The 18,431-nt window shown below is 53.5% G+C and overlaps 1 protein-coding gene across 5 annotated transcripts in view; it reads right to left on the bottom strand.

Moving 5' to 3' along the window:
• The window catches only part of ZFHX3 (zinc finger homeobox 3), a 135,791-nt gene that overhangs the window by 71,656 nt on the left and 45,704 nt on the right, over positions 1 to 18,431 (bottom strand). For 4 of the 5 annotated variants that reach the window (XM_059857621.1, XM_059857622.1, XM_059857619.1 and 1 more), the window contains exons 2-3: positions 9,672 to 12,409; positions 7,329 to 7,825 (exon numbers count right to left, since the gene is read on the bottom strand). In XM_059857621.1, the coding sequence (XP_059713604.1) occupies positions 7,329 to 7,825; positions 9,672 to 12,363 (3,189 nt within the window). In that variant the 5' untranslated portion in view covers positions 12,364 to 12,409. Of the gene's footprint in view, positions 1 to 7,328; positions 7,826 to 9,671; positions 12,410 to 18,431 lie in introns of those variants that run through there. The other variant, XM_059857623.1, reaches the window with a different exon arrangement.

The following is an 18,431-nucleotide window of genomic DNA, read 5'->3' as shown; positions in this document are numbered from 1 at the left end:
CCAGGGCTGACACGGGGGTCACAGCAGGCTCAAACAGCTAGGGGACACAGCAGACACGGCCAGCTCAGCAGAACAGAAAAGTCCCGAGGGAATCTCCAGGACCAGGAGGAGAGCCAGGACTGTGGGAGTAGCTGCAGTGCACTGATGGCTCCATGGCCAGCTGCAGGGATCCCCCTGTGCAAAGCAGAACAAGAGGGATGCTGGGGGGAGCGTGCTGGGCTCTGCCCAGCGCTCTGGGCTGCAGGCACCCAGCCCTGCCTCTCTGCCAAAGCCACCTGGAACCAAGGATCTCCCCGCAGCCCAGCCAGCCTCCCCAGAGCCTGCCCAACCCTACCCCAAGGCCCAACTTCCAGAGAACCTGCTGCACGAGTGCAACTTTATTGCCTAATTTGACTTGCAGAACTTGGCTGCCCACGTCACAGGGCAGGAGCAAGATTTTTATGACTGGCAAGAAGGGGAAAAAGCCCATTATGGTATTAAGTTATGTACCATGCATACATTATTTATTGTAATTTAATGAATTCCCTATGAGATAGCAAACACAGAACCTCCCATGCTGCTTCCATAGCAATTCTGGGGACTTTGCTGCAACAGTTAAAGCCAGAGAAGGACAACACAGCATCCTGCAGCCCAGTGCACCGACACAGCCAAGCAGAAACCAGCAGTCCGTGTCAGGTCACAAAGAACAGGTTGGGGAAAGCACCTGTGGGCCCCTTCCTTCAAACCAGCCCCTGCCAGAGATGGATGCTCATGAATGCCCATCCATTATGTAATGAGGTCGTCGCCAGCGAGCCTAAGCTGCAGAGCTGGGGCTTGGCCAGGGCTGGTACCCAAGGCCTGGAAAACCTGGCCCTGCCCAACCAGAAAAGGAACTAGGAGCCTTCTGAGGCCTTGGAGGTGTATCACCTGTGCTGAGGAATCCATCCAGCGCAGGCAGCTGGACTCAAGACACAGACTGAAATGCCCACTGAGCTCTGGGTTCCAGCCCAGGACACGAGGCCAGCCTGCCAGCCTTTGGGATAACAAAGGGCACAGACATGGGTGACACCAGCCAGGTGAACGGACACTGGGAGACACAGCAGGAACTGGGAGCTGCCAACCTCTTGGAGTACCAAGGAGATGGGAGTCCAGTACCACCAGCAAGGTGGGTGGGCAGGAAGAGGGGGGCAGGAACCGAAGACCTGGAGACCTGTGTGTGGGTGGGCTGTGAGGGTATGAAAGCCCAGGGGCTCTTTTGTTGGGGGTCCCTCCCCAGAGGCACCGGCTCTGTTTCTCTGTCACTACACCAGGAATAAATGGCTTTATGGAATGAGACATCTGAGGCTGTGCCACGGGAAACCTGGGGTGGAACTGGTGAGGAAACCTGGTCTGACTGGGTGAGGGGGTGTGGGGAGTCACACAAGACCCACTGGGTCACTGGAGCCACCACTGGAGGGGCTTCGGTCCCAGCAGTGAAAGTCTCTGGCCCTGGGAGTGTGACTGCTCAGGAGTCTGGGCAATGGTCTGATGGGAGGTTTCCTGAACAACCTCTGCAAAGAGAAACACGATGGCCCAGAGGGAGCACGGGATCCCCAGGGGAACTACTGGAGCACAGCTCCCTGGCACAGGCTCTGCACCCTGCCTCCAGTGCCACCTGCCTGCTTCAGCCTCACACCAAACTGCCTCCCACCAGCTCCTCTGCCTCCTTGCTCCAGCACTCCTCAATCTGACTTGTTCCAGCCCTACCAGCTCGTCTTCAACTGCCCGTGTTGGGTCTTTGCAGGATGGGGGAAAGACTCTGACAGACATGCTGTGAATAAGATCCTGGCAAACCATACTGGGAAAAGACTGCAGAACCAGCTGGATAAGGCCACAACAAACAGGTCCATCACCTGTCCTGGACAAGCACCTTCTCAGGTCTCCTGCCTGGAGCCTCCCATGGCACAGCTGAAGCTGCAGGCAGGATCTGGATCAGCACCTCTCCCTCCAGGCTGTCCTCTGCAGAGCTGTGACACCAGCACGGGAGGGACAGTGGCTCACTGGCAGCTGGTACCAGCATGGCAAGGTCTGCCAGAGCCTGTCAGCACCAAAGCTGTGGCCAGAACCACTCTGTCCTCTGCCAGAACATCCCAACAAGAAGCATCACCTCACATGGGAAAAATTACTGCTTGGACATTTAAATACTCATCCCCATGTTCCAAAATTACCAGGATAAAAGAATGAACCATAAACACAGACAGAACTGGCATCATGCATGGGAAAGGGTCAGATGCACACTGACCCTCCATCCAACATGATGACAACTGGTTTTGAGATGACACCTGAGGCTGAGAACAGCTTTCTAAACACTCCCCAGCCTGTGCTGAACCTCTCTCCCTGACAATCCACAGCTCTGTGTGAATAGGGAGAGCCAAGACCCACTCCTGCTGCTCTGCCCACAGGCTGCTACAGAAACCAGGAAAAGCTGAGCTTATATAGATTAGGATAAAGCTTGACAAGGTGTTCTTCTGCTTGGGTTTTTTTTTTTCCTTGTGTTTGGTTGGTTTAGTTGGGTTTTGTAGCCCATTCTCACAAATATTTTAACTTCTAAACTCTGTTTGACCGAGGGGTTTTAGCTCCATGTTCTGGGGAGCTCCTGGTTCCTGCTGTGTGACCAGGGCTCCTGCTCCAGCTGCACTCTCACTCCTTTGTTATTTACGCTGCTTTTACAGGGTGGTTTCTTTACTAAGCTGCTGGCTGCACATGGCTCAGCACTTACTGGAAAACTTGAAAGAAAAACCTAAGTGACAGAGGCCCATAAATAAAACATAGAGCAAGCAACACTGTGTGCTCTCAGCAGTTCTGATTCCAATCCTTTCAAAAAGCAGCGCAGAGAAAGGAAAAGTTCTGTGATCCTGTACTAACAGACTTTGGTATTCAATACCTAAAGGAAGGCAGAGACATCTTTTAGTGCCAGGGAGAAATCCGTCACTCAGAGGAACGTGCAGCCCACGGAGGACGGGTCTCAAAGGGTTAAACTGATCCGGAGAGCTTTTTGTATCAGATACCTGTCACTCCCAACAGGACCAAAGGTACTGCACCTAGGGGTCCTTTTCTGTTACAGTTCCTGTCAATTTGCTGACTTACTGCTGTGCAGTGTCTGGCTCACACTACTGCCAGGAGCCTCTGCCCCTCCCGTGGGCTCCTCCCGAGCTCCCAGAGCAGAGTCCTGCTAAGCCAGTGACTTCTTCCTTCATGGCTCCTCCACATGAGACCACCCTTCAGGATTTATCCTCCGTGCACAGGCACCTTTCAATTCTGCTTTTAAACACATGAGAAGAATGCTCTCCCCCTCCCTGTAACGTGGGCCTTCTTCTCTTGCCCTACCTCCACATGAAACACTTTCCTATTTGATCACCCTGGGCTCTCTGGGGACTCTGGCCAGGCTCCCCCTGCTCTGTTTTCTCAGGGGTTGTTATGTTTAACCTAAGGTGCTTTTTAGTAACTCCTCTGTGACCCACACACATCACACCCTTTATTGTATCCAACAGTAGCTCACCCATTTTCACTTAATTTTAACTTCAAAGTTAGCTACCATTACAGAAGGTACTCTTTGCCTTGTTCTCTTATGGAAGGACATTGAATTTGAATACATTATCATCATCATCATTCTGTAACTACATCTCATACAATATTCCACGCATCCTCTGGGATTAAAACTTCTTGGGGATTTTTCCAGCAAGTGTCTTTGAGAATCCTGTGGCCAGCAAAGGAGACAGAAGCCCCAGCAGGAGAGGCACGATGGGACAATGCAGCTCCGTGGTGGAACTGAGGCCTTCTGCTGGGTGTACAGCTGCACATCTCCTCCCCTTGCCACAGGTCAGCTCTGCTTCTGCCCGAGTCAGCACAGCTCCACAGTTTCATCACCACTACCACCACGAGCACAGATATTAAAGAGTCATTTTCCTGCACACTCTGCATCTCTAGCGAACAAAGAGCCCCTGTGCATGGCACCACGTAACCCAAACCCTCTCCTCCAGACTCCCTATTCCCTCAAAAAGTGAACTCAGCACTTGGAAACAGTGAAAAGGAAGACACTGAATGAACTCATTGAAGGCACTTGCTGGCAGGCTGGCCAGCAGCGTGTTTCTTCAGTAGTGCTTTGTTTGAACTTCTTCTGAGCTGCACATTCTGAACTAGAGACTGTCAGGAAGTTGTAGGAAATGTCCAAACCTGGCTCTCTCTCAAGCAGATTAATTCCTTCTGGAAACTCCACCTGTGCAGGAGATGCTAGGAGCTCGTGCCCAACCTCCTCCAGATGTGAGGAACGCTCTGCTCTGCGGCCACGAGGAGACAGCCTTGGCTGCTGCTCCAGGGATGCACCTGCCTCTGCTCACAGCCCCCCTGTCACCCAGGCCACGGCAGACAGGGCCTCCAAACCCATCACTTGCCTCAAGCCAGAACATCCATCCCAAAATGCAATGCCAGGCTCTGACAGCGCTGCTCCTGCCTGGCAGGGAGCTGCTCAGGACAGAAACCCCCTCGGCCACCCAAGGTGCTCTGCAGTCACAGCACAGGCACTACCGGCCCCAGCAAGTGCCAGATGAACCACAGGATCTCCACTTTAGTCACAGAATTTTAGGGGGACAGAAAGGAGCTGGGAGCACACAGCAACGAAGGGAAGGTTTCCAGACCTTTCCAGTTTTTTGGCACTCCCCTCCCTTAGCCCTGACAGGGAAGAGGCCTGGCAGAAGCTATTGCGATGTGCAGGATGAAGATGGCAGCAGAAGACCAGACCTTCTCCCTGGCACTGGGAGTGCTGCAGGAGAAGACTGAAAGGTTCACCCGACTATGGCCTGACAGTGTCTCCAGATCACATTTTCTGGCAGCAAGTAACACTGACACAAGTGGCACTTGGGCAATGCAAGCAGCCAATAACATGTGATTTAGGAAAAAAAATGGCAAACGCAGCAGAATAAGGAGGATTGTGTGTGATAAGCCCAGTGTGTGCTCTCACCCAGCAGCATCTGGAGAGGATTTTCTCCAGCAGGCAGGGAAGAACTCGATTACATCCAGTTAACTGTGCTCTAAACTGATTATGCATGTGCCAGGCTAATGGATTACATTAGCAAGAGGAAAAATAACATCCAATCAATCTCAATTTACTGCAGACCACACCAAGGCCTGAGAGAAGAGAAACCATTCTGTGAACTCCCCCCAGTGCCACTGCATCCCTTCAGTTATCAGCAGACATGGCATTACAGCTGCTCCAAGGCCCGAGAGCCCTGCTGCAGTTGTCTGATCCATGCCTCATCCAGAGAGGCTTTTCCATTAAATCAATCCTTGATTCCAGTCATGCTGAAGCAAGACTGGTGAATCCAGGCACCCACCAACCTCTGCTCCAAGCTTTATCCAGCCATACCTGAAGGCCAGTACACGGAGCATTCCGAAGGAATGCACCAGCTGGTGTTTCACTGCTCTTGTGTCAGAGGCAACACAGGGCTGCAGCAGCACTGAGACTGCCCAGGCCTCTCACAAACCTGAGAGCTGACAGCTCCTCTGTGCCTGCCCAAGGAAAACACCCTAGCCACCTTTATCACAAGAACCTATGCCTGTCCCCCGATGCTGGTGGGATTTTTTTTTCTTTTCCCTTTCTTTTTTCTCCCCTTTTCTTTCCCCTCAGTGAGAGAATTCTAGTGCCTCAACTGTTTTTCCCCACTGGAACCCACTGTGGGTGAAAGGCCTGGATAAAGAAAACTTTAAACCTTTGCAACGTATGCTTAAAAGAACAACATTATGTGTAAAAAAAAAAATCATAATACAGCTTTCAAACAACTCTCTTGTACCCCAAACTGACCTCCAGAGAGGAGGTTCAGTCCCCTCAGCTGGTTCTTGAGGTGTCATGGGCACCCTGCTGCCCCCAGTTTCCAAGGTGTGTAACTCTCTCAGGCCTCCCGCACGCCAGAGAGCAGAGGGGTAAGTGCAGACCCGATCATTTCCAGAGCCAGACCCTGATGGGTGAGGCTGGATCCCAGCTCCCGATGGAACAATCGCTGTCACAGCCATCCTGGCCTCAGCAACGAGCTCAGAGAAACACAACCCTGCTCTGAGCAGCTCCCCACCAATGCCAGGTAGGTCCAACAACCTCAGCTCAAGGTAAACCTTACATGATGCCCCTGGTTATAACCTTCCTCCCTGAATTGGCTGGAACTGGTAATTCCTAGGAAAAATCCAGGAGTTCTGAAAATGTGTCTACACTGTGAAGTGGGTGGGTATTACAGAGCTCAATGTCAACTCTCAAATTCCATTACATAAAGAAAAGTTTTCAAAGAAACAATTAAAAAGTGCAAGGTACACTCTGTGTATATATAAAGAAATCTCAGCACATCTGGGGGAAAGCAGGAAGAAAAGGATGAGGACAGAAAATACAAAACTCCTGTGAGGAATGAGCAGACAATGAGTGGGAGAGCACGTGTGAATGGAGGGGATGCGGCTGCTGAGATTTATGGCAATTCGTACCTGATTGTTCATACTAAAGCTATTATGGGATGATTAGAGAAAAAGGTGAAGCTTTAAGTCCAGTGAAAATCAATAGAAACGTCTGGAGCAATTCTGCTGCACGAGTGAAAGGACTATTTACTGTATCCGGAGCTCCTCTTGGGTTACAGCCCACAGGGCTCGGCCAGCAAGGGGAGGGGGCTGGGGACCAGACCAACGAGACAGGAAAGAGAGGATGGTTATAATGGTTATAAAGACAACACAGAACGAGGAGGGGGGAGGAAAAGACAACAAGATGGGAGTGACAGCCCCAGCAGCGCCGTGGATGGGAACACGCCATGCCTCCGAGGTGCAGGGCCACGCTCTGCCAGCCCCCTCCCCTCCAGCACCCAGCACTGTCTTTTTCTGTCTTTGCTCACAGATCCCAGCCCTGACGTGCAGGGAGCACAGCAGCACTGCAGCCACGGCCCGCCACCCGCCCGCTGCCAGCACCAGCACGCTGACCCCTCTGAAAGCCTTCCAGTGACACAAAGTGACAAACTCCATGGGAAAGGGCCAGCAAAACACAGGCAAACGTCACCTTGCACAACTTTTCTAACAGGGATTGTTCAGTTTCTGTGCAGAGTATCACAGCTGCAGCGCCACAAGACGCACAAGCCCCTCTGAAGCACTGTGGTGTGCACATCTCGTGCCCTGCCCCTGGACACCCACAGCTGCCAACAGAACACAGGCTAAAGAGCTGCAGCACGCAGTGAGATTGGGGGCCAACGGAGAGCTCTCGGCGGCTCATCTCCAAAGGGTCACAATGCGCTGTGGTTCAACTTAGGTTCTCCTTGGAAAATGAAAGAAGATGAAGCAAAGCCAAGCCTTACCTTATAGAGCTTCAGGCTGGCCTCGTGCCTCGAGTTCACAGTGTGCAGACGCAGCTTCTCCAGGCTGTTGGTGTAGTAGTCACAGGCGTTGCATTTCAGATGGACTGGGTTCCCAATGGCCACGCACTTGAGCCTCCACTCGTTGGCTTTGCCCCCCTCCTTGATATGTGCCACCAGCTGGTACTTCTGCACATGCTTGTCCGTCTTACAGTGGAGCTGGAAGTTGGCCTTGAGCTGCGTGTTGTAGCGGCACAGCTTGCACTGGTACGAGTCCCCCATCACCGCCTTCCACTCGTCCTCGGGGAGGCTTCGCTCCACGTTCATGTGGAGGCCCAGCATGTCCAGGTTATCTGTAGTGAACTTGTTGCACACAGCGCACTGGAAGAGCTTCAGCGACGGGTCATTCGTCTGCGTGAAACTTTCACCCAAGTTCATGAGCTCCTCGGACACCAGCTGTCCACCACCCAACCGCATGTCCAGCGGGATCTCGCCGCCCACTGCACCAAGAACAAAGAGGAAGAAGAGGTCAGAAAGGCCGAATTCCAGAAGCTAAACACAGAGGAGAACACGAGCTGCTCCCAAGTGCCACCCGTGTACCCACAAGCACACAGTGAGACCACACACAGCTGCGCGTCTCCCTTCACCCACTCCTCTGTCCTGATGGGCTGCACCAGAGCTGAAGAAAAACCTTACTGCAGCCAGCAGAGAAGGCTGGGAACAGACTACTATCACCCTTGCTACCCTCTTGCTCAAGGATCATCCAGCCCTCTGCCCACCAATGGTGGCAAGAAAAACCCTACAGACTTTGAGAGGAATTCCATAGCACCACAGTGAAACTTTCTGTGGCTATTTCAAAAACAGCAATAACATTTCATTCTGTTTTTTCTTGCCTCCCTGGAGAAGCAAATGCTACCTCAAGCAGTAGCTAAGCACAGCCCCTACCACATAAAACAAAGGTCAACAGTCACAAGCCCAGGGGATGGCCTCCTCACAGGGAGGTGACCGCACTGCAGTCACAAGCTGGCAACAGGGTAGGGCATGGCATGGACAGAAACAACCTGAGAAGTGCCACTCCTGCACTATTATATCTCATCTCTTGTCCAAGGGTTCAAACTGGTGAAGAATCTTCTAAAAACAGTTTTGACAAGGTAAAGACAGCAACTAAAACACTCACAGCTACTGAGCACAACAGGCTCCTACTCACACCAGAGCACATGAGGGATGGAGAAACTCCGAACAAGCACAGAGACAAACCAGGACTCCTGTGCCACTTTGCTCTCCTTTTCCTTGTTTAAGACATTTATGCTCTTTCTACAGCTTTTTGGCATTTTACCGTGACTTGATGTCACAGCTCACCTTAACAATCCTAGAAAAGGAACCAGGTCAACAATTCCTCAATTAATCAAAAAGATGTTATTTCCTTAACTCTTCATTTCCTATGTTGCACCTTATTTGCTGAGAAGCAAGCACTCTTCAAGACACTCTCTCCTCAACTCACCATGCAGGAAAAACCCAAAAGCAGACTCTTCTGAATTATTAATGCTCTGCTCAGTTTTGGACCAAAGTGGAAGAATAGGAAAGATCTGCTTCACTTCTCAAAAAACTCATGGCATATGTATCTGAGCCAAAAGGGCCAACCTGGTGTCAAGTGCTTATTAACACAGGCAGGGCCTCCCTCTGCAACCCCCCATGTGAGACTTGCAACCATCAAGTGCACAGCTCACAAACTGCTCTCCAGGCAGATCATGGACATCCAAGGCCCTGTCATTTACTTGAGGAGCATCAGTTAAAACACTCCCAACTTTTTATAACTGCCCCATGCTTCAGTAGTGAGGGGCTCTGAGCCTCAAAAGCCTCCAATCCCATCTGTCACCAGCAGCAGGGGACCACCACCCCTTCCACGCCTCTCAAACCTGCTCACCTTGTCTTCTCAAGGCAACACAGCGTGGAACAAACCAACCCCGAACAAACACACCTGCCTTTGGGAGTGCCAGCAGGTGACTGCACCTTCTCTCAAAGCTACCCACTACACTACTCCCACTCCTCAGCCAACGCAGGAGAAGTTCTCAGGAAACACTGTAGTTAGGATGCTTTCCACAACGAGGAAGAACATTCAGCGCCACGGCTTCCGTAACCTGTGTCTGCTGTTCCATTAACTCCCTATGAAAACTCTTGGAAATCGTACTAGAAAAGGCACGAGATGAGGAAAAACTGCTCTGGGTGAACAGAGATGAGAAATCTGCACTGGGCAGCCTCCATGCTTGACCACCACACAAAAGGAGCTCAGGGGCTGCCTTTGCTGGGTCTCTCACATGAACATGGTGGAAACCCCTTCAGCCTCACCTAGAGATGGAGCCATCGTTGCCATGGGGTTGGTGGGATCAAGCTGGAACCCCCCCATCATGAACTGTGCATCTGAGGAAGTGCTGTCCATCTTCAGGTTGGGAAGGTTCATGTTCTGTGCCAGGTAGTACTGGTAGAGCTCGGCCTCGGCGGGGGACGGCAGGCTGCCGAGGCCTAGGTGCCGGTTATGCTGGATCTGGGACATGTTCTGCTGAAGCAACATCATGTTGTGCATGTGCTTCTCACTGGTCATGTGAATCCGAAGGTTCCTAGCTACGTTGGTCTCATAGTCGCACACCTCGCACCGCCACGTAGGTTTGGTTTTTGGTTTGGTGGGGGAGGGAGCCCCACAGGTGCTCCCGATGTTGGCGGCGGCGGCGGCCGCGGCAGCAGCTGCTGCCGCCGCTGCCCCCGCGGTGTGGCTGAACACTTGCTCTCCCCCTCCGTTCTGCAGGTTCTGCATGTTGTTGAGATGCTTGTCAGACTGCATATGAATACTGAGGTTGCCTTTGGTAGTTGTGGAGTAGTTACAGACCTCGCAGCGGAAGGGCTTGTAACCACAGGTGTAGCTCTCGCCCCGCGCCAGCCGCGGGTGCGGCTGCCCGCTCTTGCAGTAGACGCAGGAGCCACCCGGCTCAGGATGTTTCTCCTTCATGTGCGCCTCAAGCGTCTGCTGGTACTTGTAGTGCCAATTGCACTTGGGACACTTGAGGGTCTTACATGAGTTGCGAGAATGCATCATAGTCATGTGGCCGCCCAGCGACCGCGAGGAGCCCAGGACCGTGTCGCACTTCGGGCACTCCACGCCGCTCCCCGAGGGGCACTCCCCACCCCCAAGTTCACAGAGGGGGCCAGCGTGCTGGTGATGGGAGATGTAGCTCCCGTCCTCGCCCTCCGCACTCTCATTTGGTTCTGGTGCTGTGGCATTGTCTTTATTGGCACTTTCATCGATGAAGTCCAGCCTCCTGCTGCCCTCGGCCACACTGGCTCCGCCGCCCTCATTGTTAAAGCTTAAGTGATTCCTCCTGTTTGCACCATCAAAGACAAAGGAAGAAGCAGAATTAGAACTAGTAGAAGCCGTGCCCCGTGACAAGGTCTGGAGCACGTTAGGCATTAAGGGAGAGTTAGAAATGCTTTGGTTTGAGAGAGCAAGGTCCTTTTTGCTGCTGCCACTGCCTGCCACAGCCCCAACATCCTCCTGGGGCCGGTCCTCCAGTTCATCCTCCAACTCGTTTGGAAACAGTCCTTTGCAACCCTCATCATCCTCATCTTCTTCCTCTTCCTCCTCTTCCTCTTCCTCCTCCTCCTCTTCCACATCCTCCTCCTCCTCCTCTTCTACCTCCTCGGCTGGCTCCACCTTTTCCGAGAGGCTGTCCTGGTCATCCCCCTCTTGTTTCTCCCCCCCTGCCACCCCAGGGTCCTTCCCCTCTGAGGATTTGGTGGGACTGGAAGCCAGTGGGCCCAGGGGGACTGAGGTAATGGGAGTCTTCAGAGCTGAGCTGGTCAGCCCACCCAGGTTGAGGAGTGCACTGGGGGCCAGGACACCCGCTGCCGGCGGCGGCTCAGCTCCACCGGCCGCCCCGGCCTGGAGGGCCTGCTCACCTTCCATGCAAATGCCACTGAATTTACCATAAAAACTGTGTCCAGGGCCTATGAGGTTAGCTGCGGAAACGAGAGGGTGCTGAAAGGTTTTGTTTTTTGGTTCCAGAAAGCTGACAAGGGGTTCCTTGTCTTTGCCTATCCCTTGGATGATAGCGGAGATGTTCTTATTGCTAAGAATTTTCCGCTCCTCCTCACTCAGAGTCATTCGGTGGTCGTGCACGGCATGGGTCACGAATGAGCGGACATACCCAAAGGAGAGCTTGCACAAGAAACACATCAGGATGGGCTTCCTCTTCCCATAGAGCACAAAGCCATCAAATTTGGACAGGTCCACATTGTTGGGAACATCTTTGGATACGCAGGAGCTTTTGGCAGAACCGTCGCTGTTCAGGTAATCCTTGTTGCTTTTGTGTCGCACATCGAAGACGCGGAAGCTGTGCAGGACGGGGCTGATGCCCGCCAGGGCTGAGGTATTCGGGAAGGTCTGGTCTGAGCCCTCAAACCACTTCCCGAAGGATGAGGCTATGTGGAAAGTGTTGATGATCTGTGGGTAGACGGGAGCGGCAGCAGAGGGATCTCCCTGCTTGGGCAGAGAGTTCGGGAGCAGCGAGGGGAGAGTCCCGCTGCCGCCGGCACCCCCGCTTTGCACCAGCTGGCTGAGGCTCTCCACGATGTAGGCTGAGCCGTCGGGCTGGTAGACGATCTCGCCGGCCAGGTTCTCCACGTCGCTCTCCTCCTCGCCGTCCTCGCTGCTGTCGCTCCCGCTCTCCCCCCTCAGCGGCGGGGGCGGGCGGGCGCCGGCACAGCGGTGCTCCATGTAGCTCTGCAGGCCGGCGAAGGAGGCCGCGCACTGCCCGCAGCTCACCTCCTTGCCCGCGGGCTCGGCGCCCGCCGCGCTGCTCTCGGGGACGCGCTCGGGGAAGGGGACCCTCAGGCTGTCCAGGGGGCTGCAGCTCTCCGCCGCGGGCTGCTCCATGCTGCCGGCCGGGTCAGGGAGGTGCGCGCTGTTGAGATCAGTCCATTGCTGGTGCTGAGGAATGCCGCACCCATTGTCCTTCCCGGGGATGACGGGCGAGTCACAGCCTTCCATGGCAGGGCCGGCACGGAGCGCTCATTGCACCCGCTACGGCTCCGACCTGCGGATGGGACAAAAGAGAGGCAGGTGAGTCTGGGTGCTCCCGTAAGGACCCCGCCACCGCCACAAGGGCTGCCGAGCCCGCTTCTCAGGACCAAAGTGGGGGCTCCAGGGAAGGCAGTCCAGCCTTGGGCAAGGCACTGCTGGGAATGAGCAATGGAAACACCTTGGCAGCAGCAACGCAACAGGAAAACTGAAGGGGCCTGGAAAGTGGCAAAAAACCTGCTTAACGCCTCTCCTAAAGGGAGCCAGCAGGAAGATCGTAGGACCTGCACAGTGACCCCCAAGGCCTTGGGTCTTCAGAAGACAAAACACCACGGAAAAGCTTACAACAGAAACAAGATATGACAAAAAACAGTCCTGCGGCTTTGCAGCTCTGGTATTCTCTGGCTCCCCCTAAGGCAGATGCTGCTTTTCTGGGTGTCACCCTTCTGCTAATGGCTTGGGAAACACAGACCCACTGCTACCAACATGCACCTCAATGGGAGGCCATGTGAGTTGGAGCAGCAGTGCTCAGTGAGCACAGGAGGCATAGCTGCTCTGGTCTGGACAGAGCTTAAACAGAGAGATGTCAGGAGAGAAACCAAACAGGAAATTCCAGACCTGACAAGGGAGCATCCTGGGGACTGGAGAGCGGCCAACCCACCATGCTCCAGGAACCTCCCAGAGGTCCTGCAGGGCACAGCCTCTGCGCATGGATTGCTTCCTCTCACCCCTGGAGACAAACGGTGGGTGCAGGTCCCAGAAGAGGAGGACACCCTTCCCACCACCTCATCCCACCAAAATCAGGGTGACTGGAGGATTCCCACCAGCTGCCAGGCAGTCAGTGGGCCTGGGCTACTGACCATGGCCGACACCCAGGGACCCCTGTCATTGTGACCCTTTCTGCTGCATCTGGCCAACGACTCCAATACTGCAATCCTAATGGAGCCCTCTTCAGCTCATACAGAAAGTGTGAAGAGAACTGGAAACCTGCCAGAGGTTTGACCACCTGCAAAGCCAATGATGTGCCACAGCAGCCCCGTGTGAACGACCTGAATTAGTTCAAGCAAAAGAAAACAGAGTGACAATCAGCTCTTTTTTTCTGGTTTCACTATCTCCCAGTTTATTTTTCTTTACTACACAAAGCCATCCATGCTTCTGCTGATTTCTCTAATGTGTTAGTACTTTCTCTTTACATTTGACTTCCAGTGAAGCTCGAAGAAAGAGCATTTACAACTACCACTGAAGGCAAAGTCATACTCCCAAAGCCCATGCACAAGGATGCCTGCAGAAGGACACACAGGTGCATTGGGTGGAGACACCACCCAATGTGAACACACACAACATTACTCCACAGCACTTCCAGTCTCACCTTCCCTGGATTCTCTGCCATACACAGCTGCCTCTAGAGTTGCACTGGGAATAATCAGGGATTTGCTCAGCAGCAACAGTAATCTGATGCACTGAGCAGAAAAAGAAGGAAAAGCAGTATCCTGCTGCCAAAAGGCTCTGAGTTTAGTCAGCCAGTTTTGTTCCCCTAGCCTAAAATATGCTCCAGCCATATAACAGCGCCTACTGCACCAGCTCCCTTCCCTGGATCACTGATCCCAGATCCTTCTGTGTTGAGGCTGCACATTCACCTTCCCACAATACGCCTACTCTCTCCCTTTTCACTGCTACTTCTGCACTGGCAACTGCAATCCAAATTAAACCAAAACAGATTTATTCAGGGGAAATGAGGAAAATGAAACTCCATAAGCCTTGTACTTTTGCCAAGTGAAGTTTTAGGAATATCTATGTGAAGTTCAAGGCACAGCGTGGAGTGGCCACACCCTCCCAATTCGTTCAGAGCCGGACATTGTGCGGGCCAGCACAGCCCGGACACACAGCCAGGGCAGGCACAGCCAGGGCAGGCACAGCCAGGGCAGGCACAGCCAGGGCAGGCACAGCCAGGGCAGGCACAGCCCGGACACACAGCCAGGGCAGGCACAGCCAGGGCAGGCACAGCCAGGGCAGGCACAGCCAGGGCAGGCACAGCCAGGGCAGGCACAGCCAGGGCAGGCACAGCCAGGGCAGGCACAGCCAGGGTCACGGCGGCTCTGCCATCAAGGGCTCCTGACTGGCAGGAGGTGCCTGACTGACAGCCAGGCCAGAAGGGTTAGCAGGGCTGGAGGGGCGGGAGGGTTAACAGCCTGATTGGAAAATCAATGTAATAAATGCTTGGTAAGTTACAGGAACATGCGGGAAGAGGAGGCTGCGATTGATAAAGGACTGCAGCTTTGATGCTGCACTGGGGACTTGTTTATTGACAGGAAAGCCAATCTCTCTGCCGGCCCGGCCCGGCCAGGCAGACCCGCACGCTCCAATTAATTGGTGGGCTTTTCTGCCTTGGCTTGCTTTAACAGCTCTCCCCACTCACTCCAAGTTAACCAGCTCAGGATGTGCTATGCCAAAGGAATCTTCTCTCGTCTCCCTTTCCTCAACACAGAGGAGCCCTTACAGGGCATGTGGAAATCCCAGAGCCAAAATGGCCAGCCCAAGCCCCTGCACAAGCCCAAGCTCTTCTGATGGCTCAGTCACCATCAGAGCTGCTCCTAAGGCATTAAAATATTTGTTTCTATTCACACAGAAGCTGCAGGAATCATCTGTTCAAACCGAAAGCAGCAATTTCCTTACTGTAGCAAACCAGGCTCTAAGCAGGAGCTGAATGCAGTTATTAGTCCACTATTGGGCCCCGTGTCTTCCGTCACCCCGAAATGCCCCTAGGCCACCTGTGTGGGGACAGGCATAGCGTGAAAGCTCAGATGGACAGACAGTGGTGTGCTCCACACCTCCCATTCGCTCCCCCTGTTGCCCTCTCTGCTCTGTTTATCAGCCAGTCAATAAGAAAAGGTAGTTCTTACTTAAGGAGGCAGAAGTCAACTCGTCAGGTCGATCAGCACTCTGTCTGTAAACATGGTTTCCCGTAAAATCAATGAACTCCAGTTACAGGGAGAACAGCCTGAGTGCCAGAGACACTGTGCTCTCACATTGCCCCGGTGGCAAAGAAGGGCTCTCCTGCTCCCTTCTTCAGCCTCACATCCCACCACTGCCCCGCTCACCCTGCCTCTGGCCCACGGCCCGTCCCAGCCATGCCCCTTCCCAGCACCATCTCACAGCCCCTTGGAGCCAGCGTGGCACAACGTGGCCCAGAACGGAGCTGGTATGGCAGATGTAGGTGACAGCACAACACTGTGTGCCCCACATGTCTGCCACATTCCTACCAACCAGGCCTGGCAGCCGGCAGCCATGCCGTGCAGAACACGCGTGGAGTCGCTCGCTGTGTCACCCTGCCACCTCCCCCCAGCCCCGTCCCCAAAGGGACAGACACTCTGTTTGCAGCAATGCTTCCACCGAGGAGTGGCTGGTCCTAAGCAGCACCCTGCAGGCTCCTGGCAAGCTGGGGCTCCTGGGCACCCCCAGCCTGCGGCACCAGGCTGCTTCCTCCCCTGGGGACACTGGCAAGCAGTGCGGGCAGCAGGGATGGAGCGGGAGGGAGGAGGGGGCTCCTGCTGTTGCCCAGGCTTCCCGAGAATTAAATATGAACAGCCGTGCTGTGTAATTTTAAATTGTTAATTAGCACAGGGTTAATTAGGCGGCCCTTTCACAAGAGGCTGTTTGGCAGTAAACCAAGACTAGAAGCAATGAGGAAGGAGGAAAACAAAAGGAGAAAGCGACAGTGAGAAACTGTTCCCTCAGCTAATGACCCACATGGCACCATGGAAAAGAGGGCGCTGAGGACAGGGAGAAGATACAGGCAGATGCATTACAGCCACAGCCATTCCCTGGCTGCCTGTCCCTGCAGGCTGCCCTCCCCCTGCCCAGCTGCACGGCACAGGGAAGTGCTCAGGTCCTCAGTCAGCTCCAGGGTACCAGTGGCTCAGGAAAGCCAAAAAGGACAGAGGTGGGGGAGGAGAAGGACAGCACAAGACTAAGGGCACGCTCAGACACTCTGCCCACACCCCTCCTCACACGCTCAGCCTGGCCTTCTGCAGCGTCCTCAGAAGGACAATGCCTGGCGAGTGTGGCGTCCAGGCTGGCCAAGAAGCTCCTGTCTTAGCAATGGCACTTGATGACCCTTGCTCCAGCCCAAAAACTAGGGATGGACATACCAAAGGTGGGCAGCCAACTCAACTTCATGGTCATAGAAACACAGAATAGCTTGGGCAGGGACCCTGGAGGTCCCTGGGAACAGGAATGCTGAAAGCTCCAAGGAGCAGGAGCCCAGGCAGGGGAGTGAGGCAGTCCCTGTGACCCTCTGAAGAGCTGACACAAGGAATCTGGAGCAGCAGAGCTTTCCCTGCTGCCTCCTGGCACCTGGCGCGCCGCACAGCACTTGGGTAACACTTAGGAAATTGCAAATGGAAAGACATGATAAAAATAATTGCCTAGGATCGAGAATTCAAAAATTAAGGAAGAACAGAATGTATGTTGCCAAAGCAACTTTAATTTTGTTCCTTTATGCATATGAATTATGATACTGCCTGCAATTAGGTGAGCACACGCTGCCTTGCTTGGCAAGCAGGACGGTCACAGAAGAGGGTAAAACAGGGTGGCAGGAGCATGTTGTCACTTTATGTGATTTCCAACAGCTGCTATCACACAAATATGTGAAGAGTGACTTCCTAGAATAGAAGTATCTTTTCAAATTTCCTCAGCAACGCTGGCTGGAGATTCGAGTGGCAATACCAAGAGTTTCAATTCCCAGTTTCGTAAAATGCTTCTACCTTTCAAGTTAAACAGAAGACAGGGATCCCAGCTCTCTCACATTCATTAAGGTGCCAGAAAGCAGCAAGATACCTGCAAGCCTAAGGGGAAGTGCTGAAAACTCTGCAACAAGGCTCGAGATATTAGGATAAAATGGTACTTATGTGCCCAAACCTCAGCATAACAGGAAACATGGATGCACAGTGTGAAGAACGATTTCTAGCTGGGGTTTTCCCACCAGCACTCTACAACATAGCGCCTTGGGATTTCTCTTATGCAATTCCTAACCAAAAAAAACAACCTGAAAATACTGATATTTATTTGCCAAGTTCAACATTTTAATGAAGCAATTACAAACTAATTTTTCCTTTTCACATAGCAAGTCATATTTTGCACCTCCCCAAGTGACACCACACACCCTAATCACAGTGGAGTTGCTTCACTGGCAAACATGGTCTGATGAGCAAGATACCAGTCTTGCCAAATCCTGAACACTTACATCTCTCTTCCTCTTTTGCAGCGAGGCTCTACCAACCAAAAGCCCAAGATCAGTTCTGACTTCCTCTAGCATTCTGCTCCGTACCAGACTGCTTCTACCTGGACACACGGCCACATCCAACACCTCTGCAGTGGGAGCAGATTAACAGCCAGCCCTCCTGCTGGTGGAAGAAACATCCAAACAACATTGACCCACAGGTTCCAAAGAGTTGGGGCTGCAAGTCCTCACAAACTGGTTGGTTATCCCAACAAAGCCAAGAATACACAGAACTGAAGAATCATTTGGGTTGGAAAAGACTCTTAAGGTCATTGTCTAACCATTAACCCAGCACTGCCAAGGCCCCCACTAACCCATGTCCCCAGGTACCACACTACACACCTTTTAAATCCCTCCCTGGGATGGTGACTATACTACTGCCCTAGGCAGCTGGTGCTAGTGCCTGACCACCTTCCCAGTGAAGATTTTGCCTCTGTGGGAGTCCCCAAGAACTCTGTGAGCCCTCCCCCCGGAGGGGATGATGTGGCACACAGTGGTCTGCTGAAAGAGAAGATCCATGGGGCACCTGAAAGGCCAGCACAGTCCTCCCCCAGCAGGAAGCCAGCTGTGTGGAGGGGCCACCCCAGGCAGCGCTCCAGCCCAGAGCGCCGGCAGTGCAGCACCGCGCAGGGCCACGGCACGGGGGGACACTGCCAGGGGACACGGGCTCCATCCATGGCACGGGGTGACACTGCCAGGGGACACGGGCTCCATCCATGATGGGGGGACACTGCCAGGGGACACGGGCTCCATCCATGAT

The sequence above is a fragment of the Haemorhous mexicanus genome, chromosome 12 (assembly GCF_027477595.1).
Source record: "Haemorhous mexicanus isolate bHaeMex1 chromosome 12, bHaeMex1.pri, whole genome shotgun sequence".
In the NCBI taxonomy this organism is placed as follows: domain Eukaryota; kingdom Metazoa; phylum Chordata; class Aves; order Passeriformes; family Fringillidae; genus Haemorhous; species Haemorhous mexicanus.
Note: the sequence above shows the minus strand (reverse complement) of the source record. Positions and strands in the feature narration are given on the sequence as shown.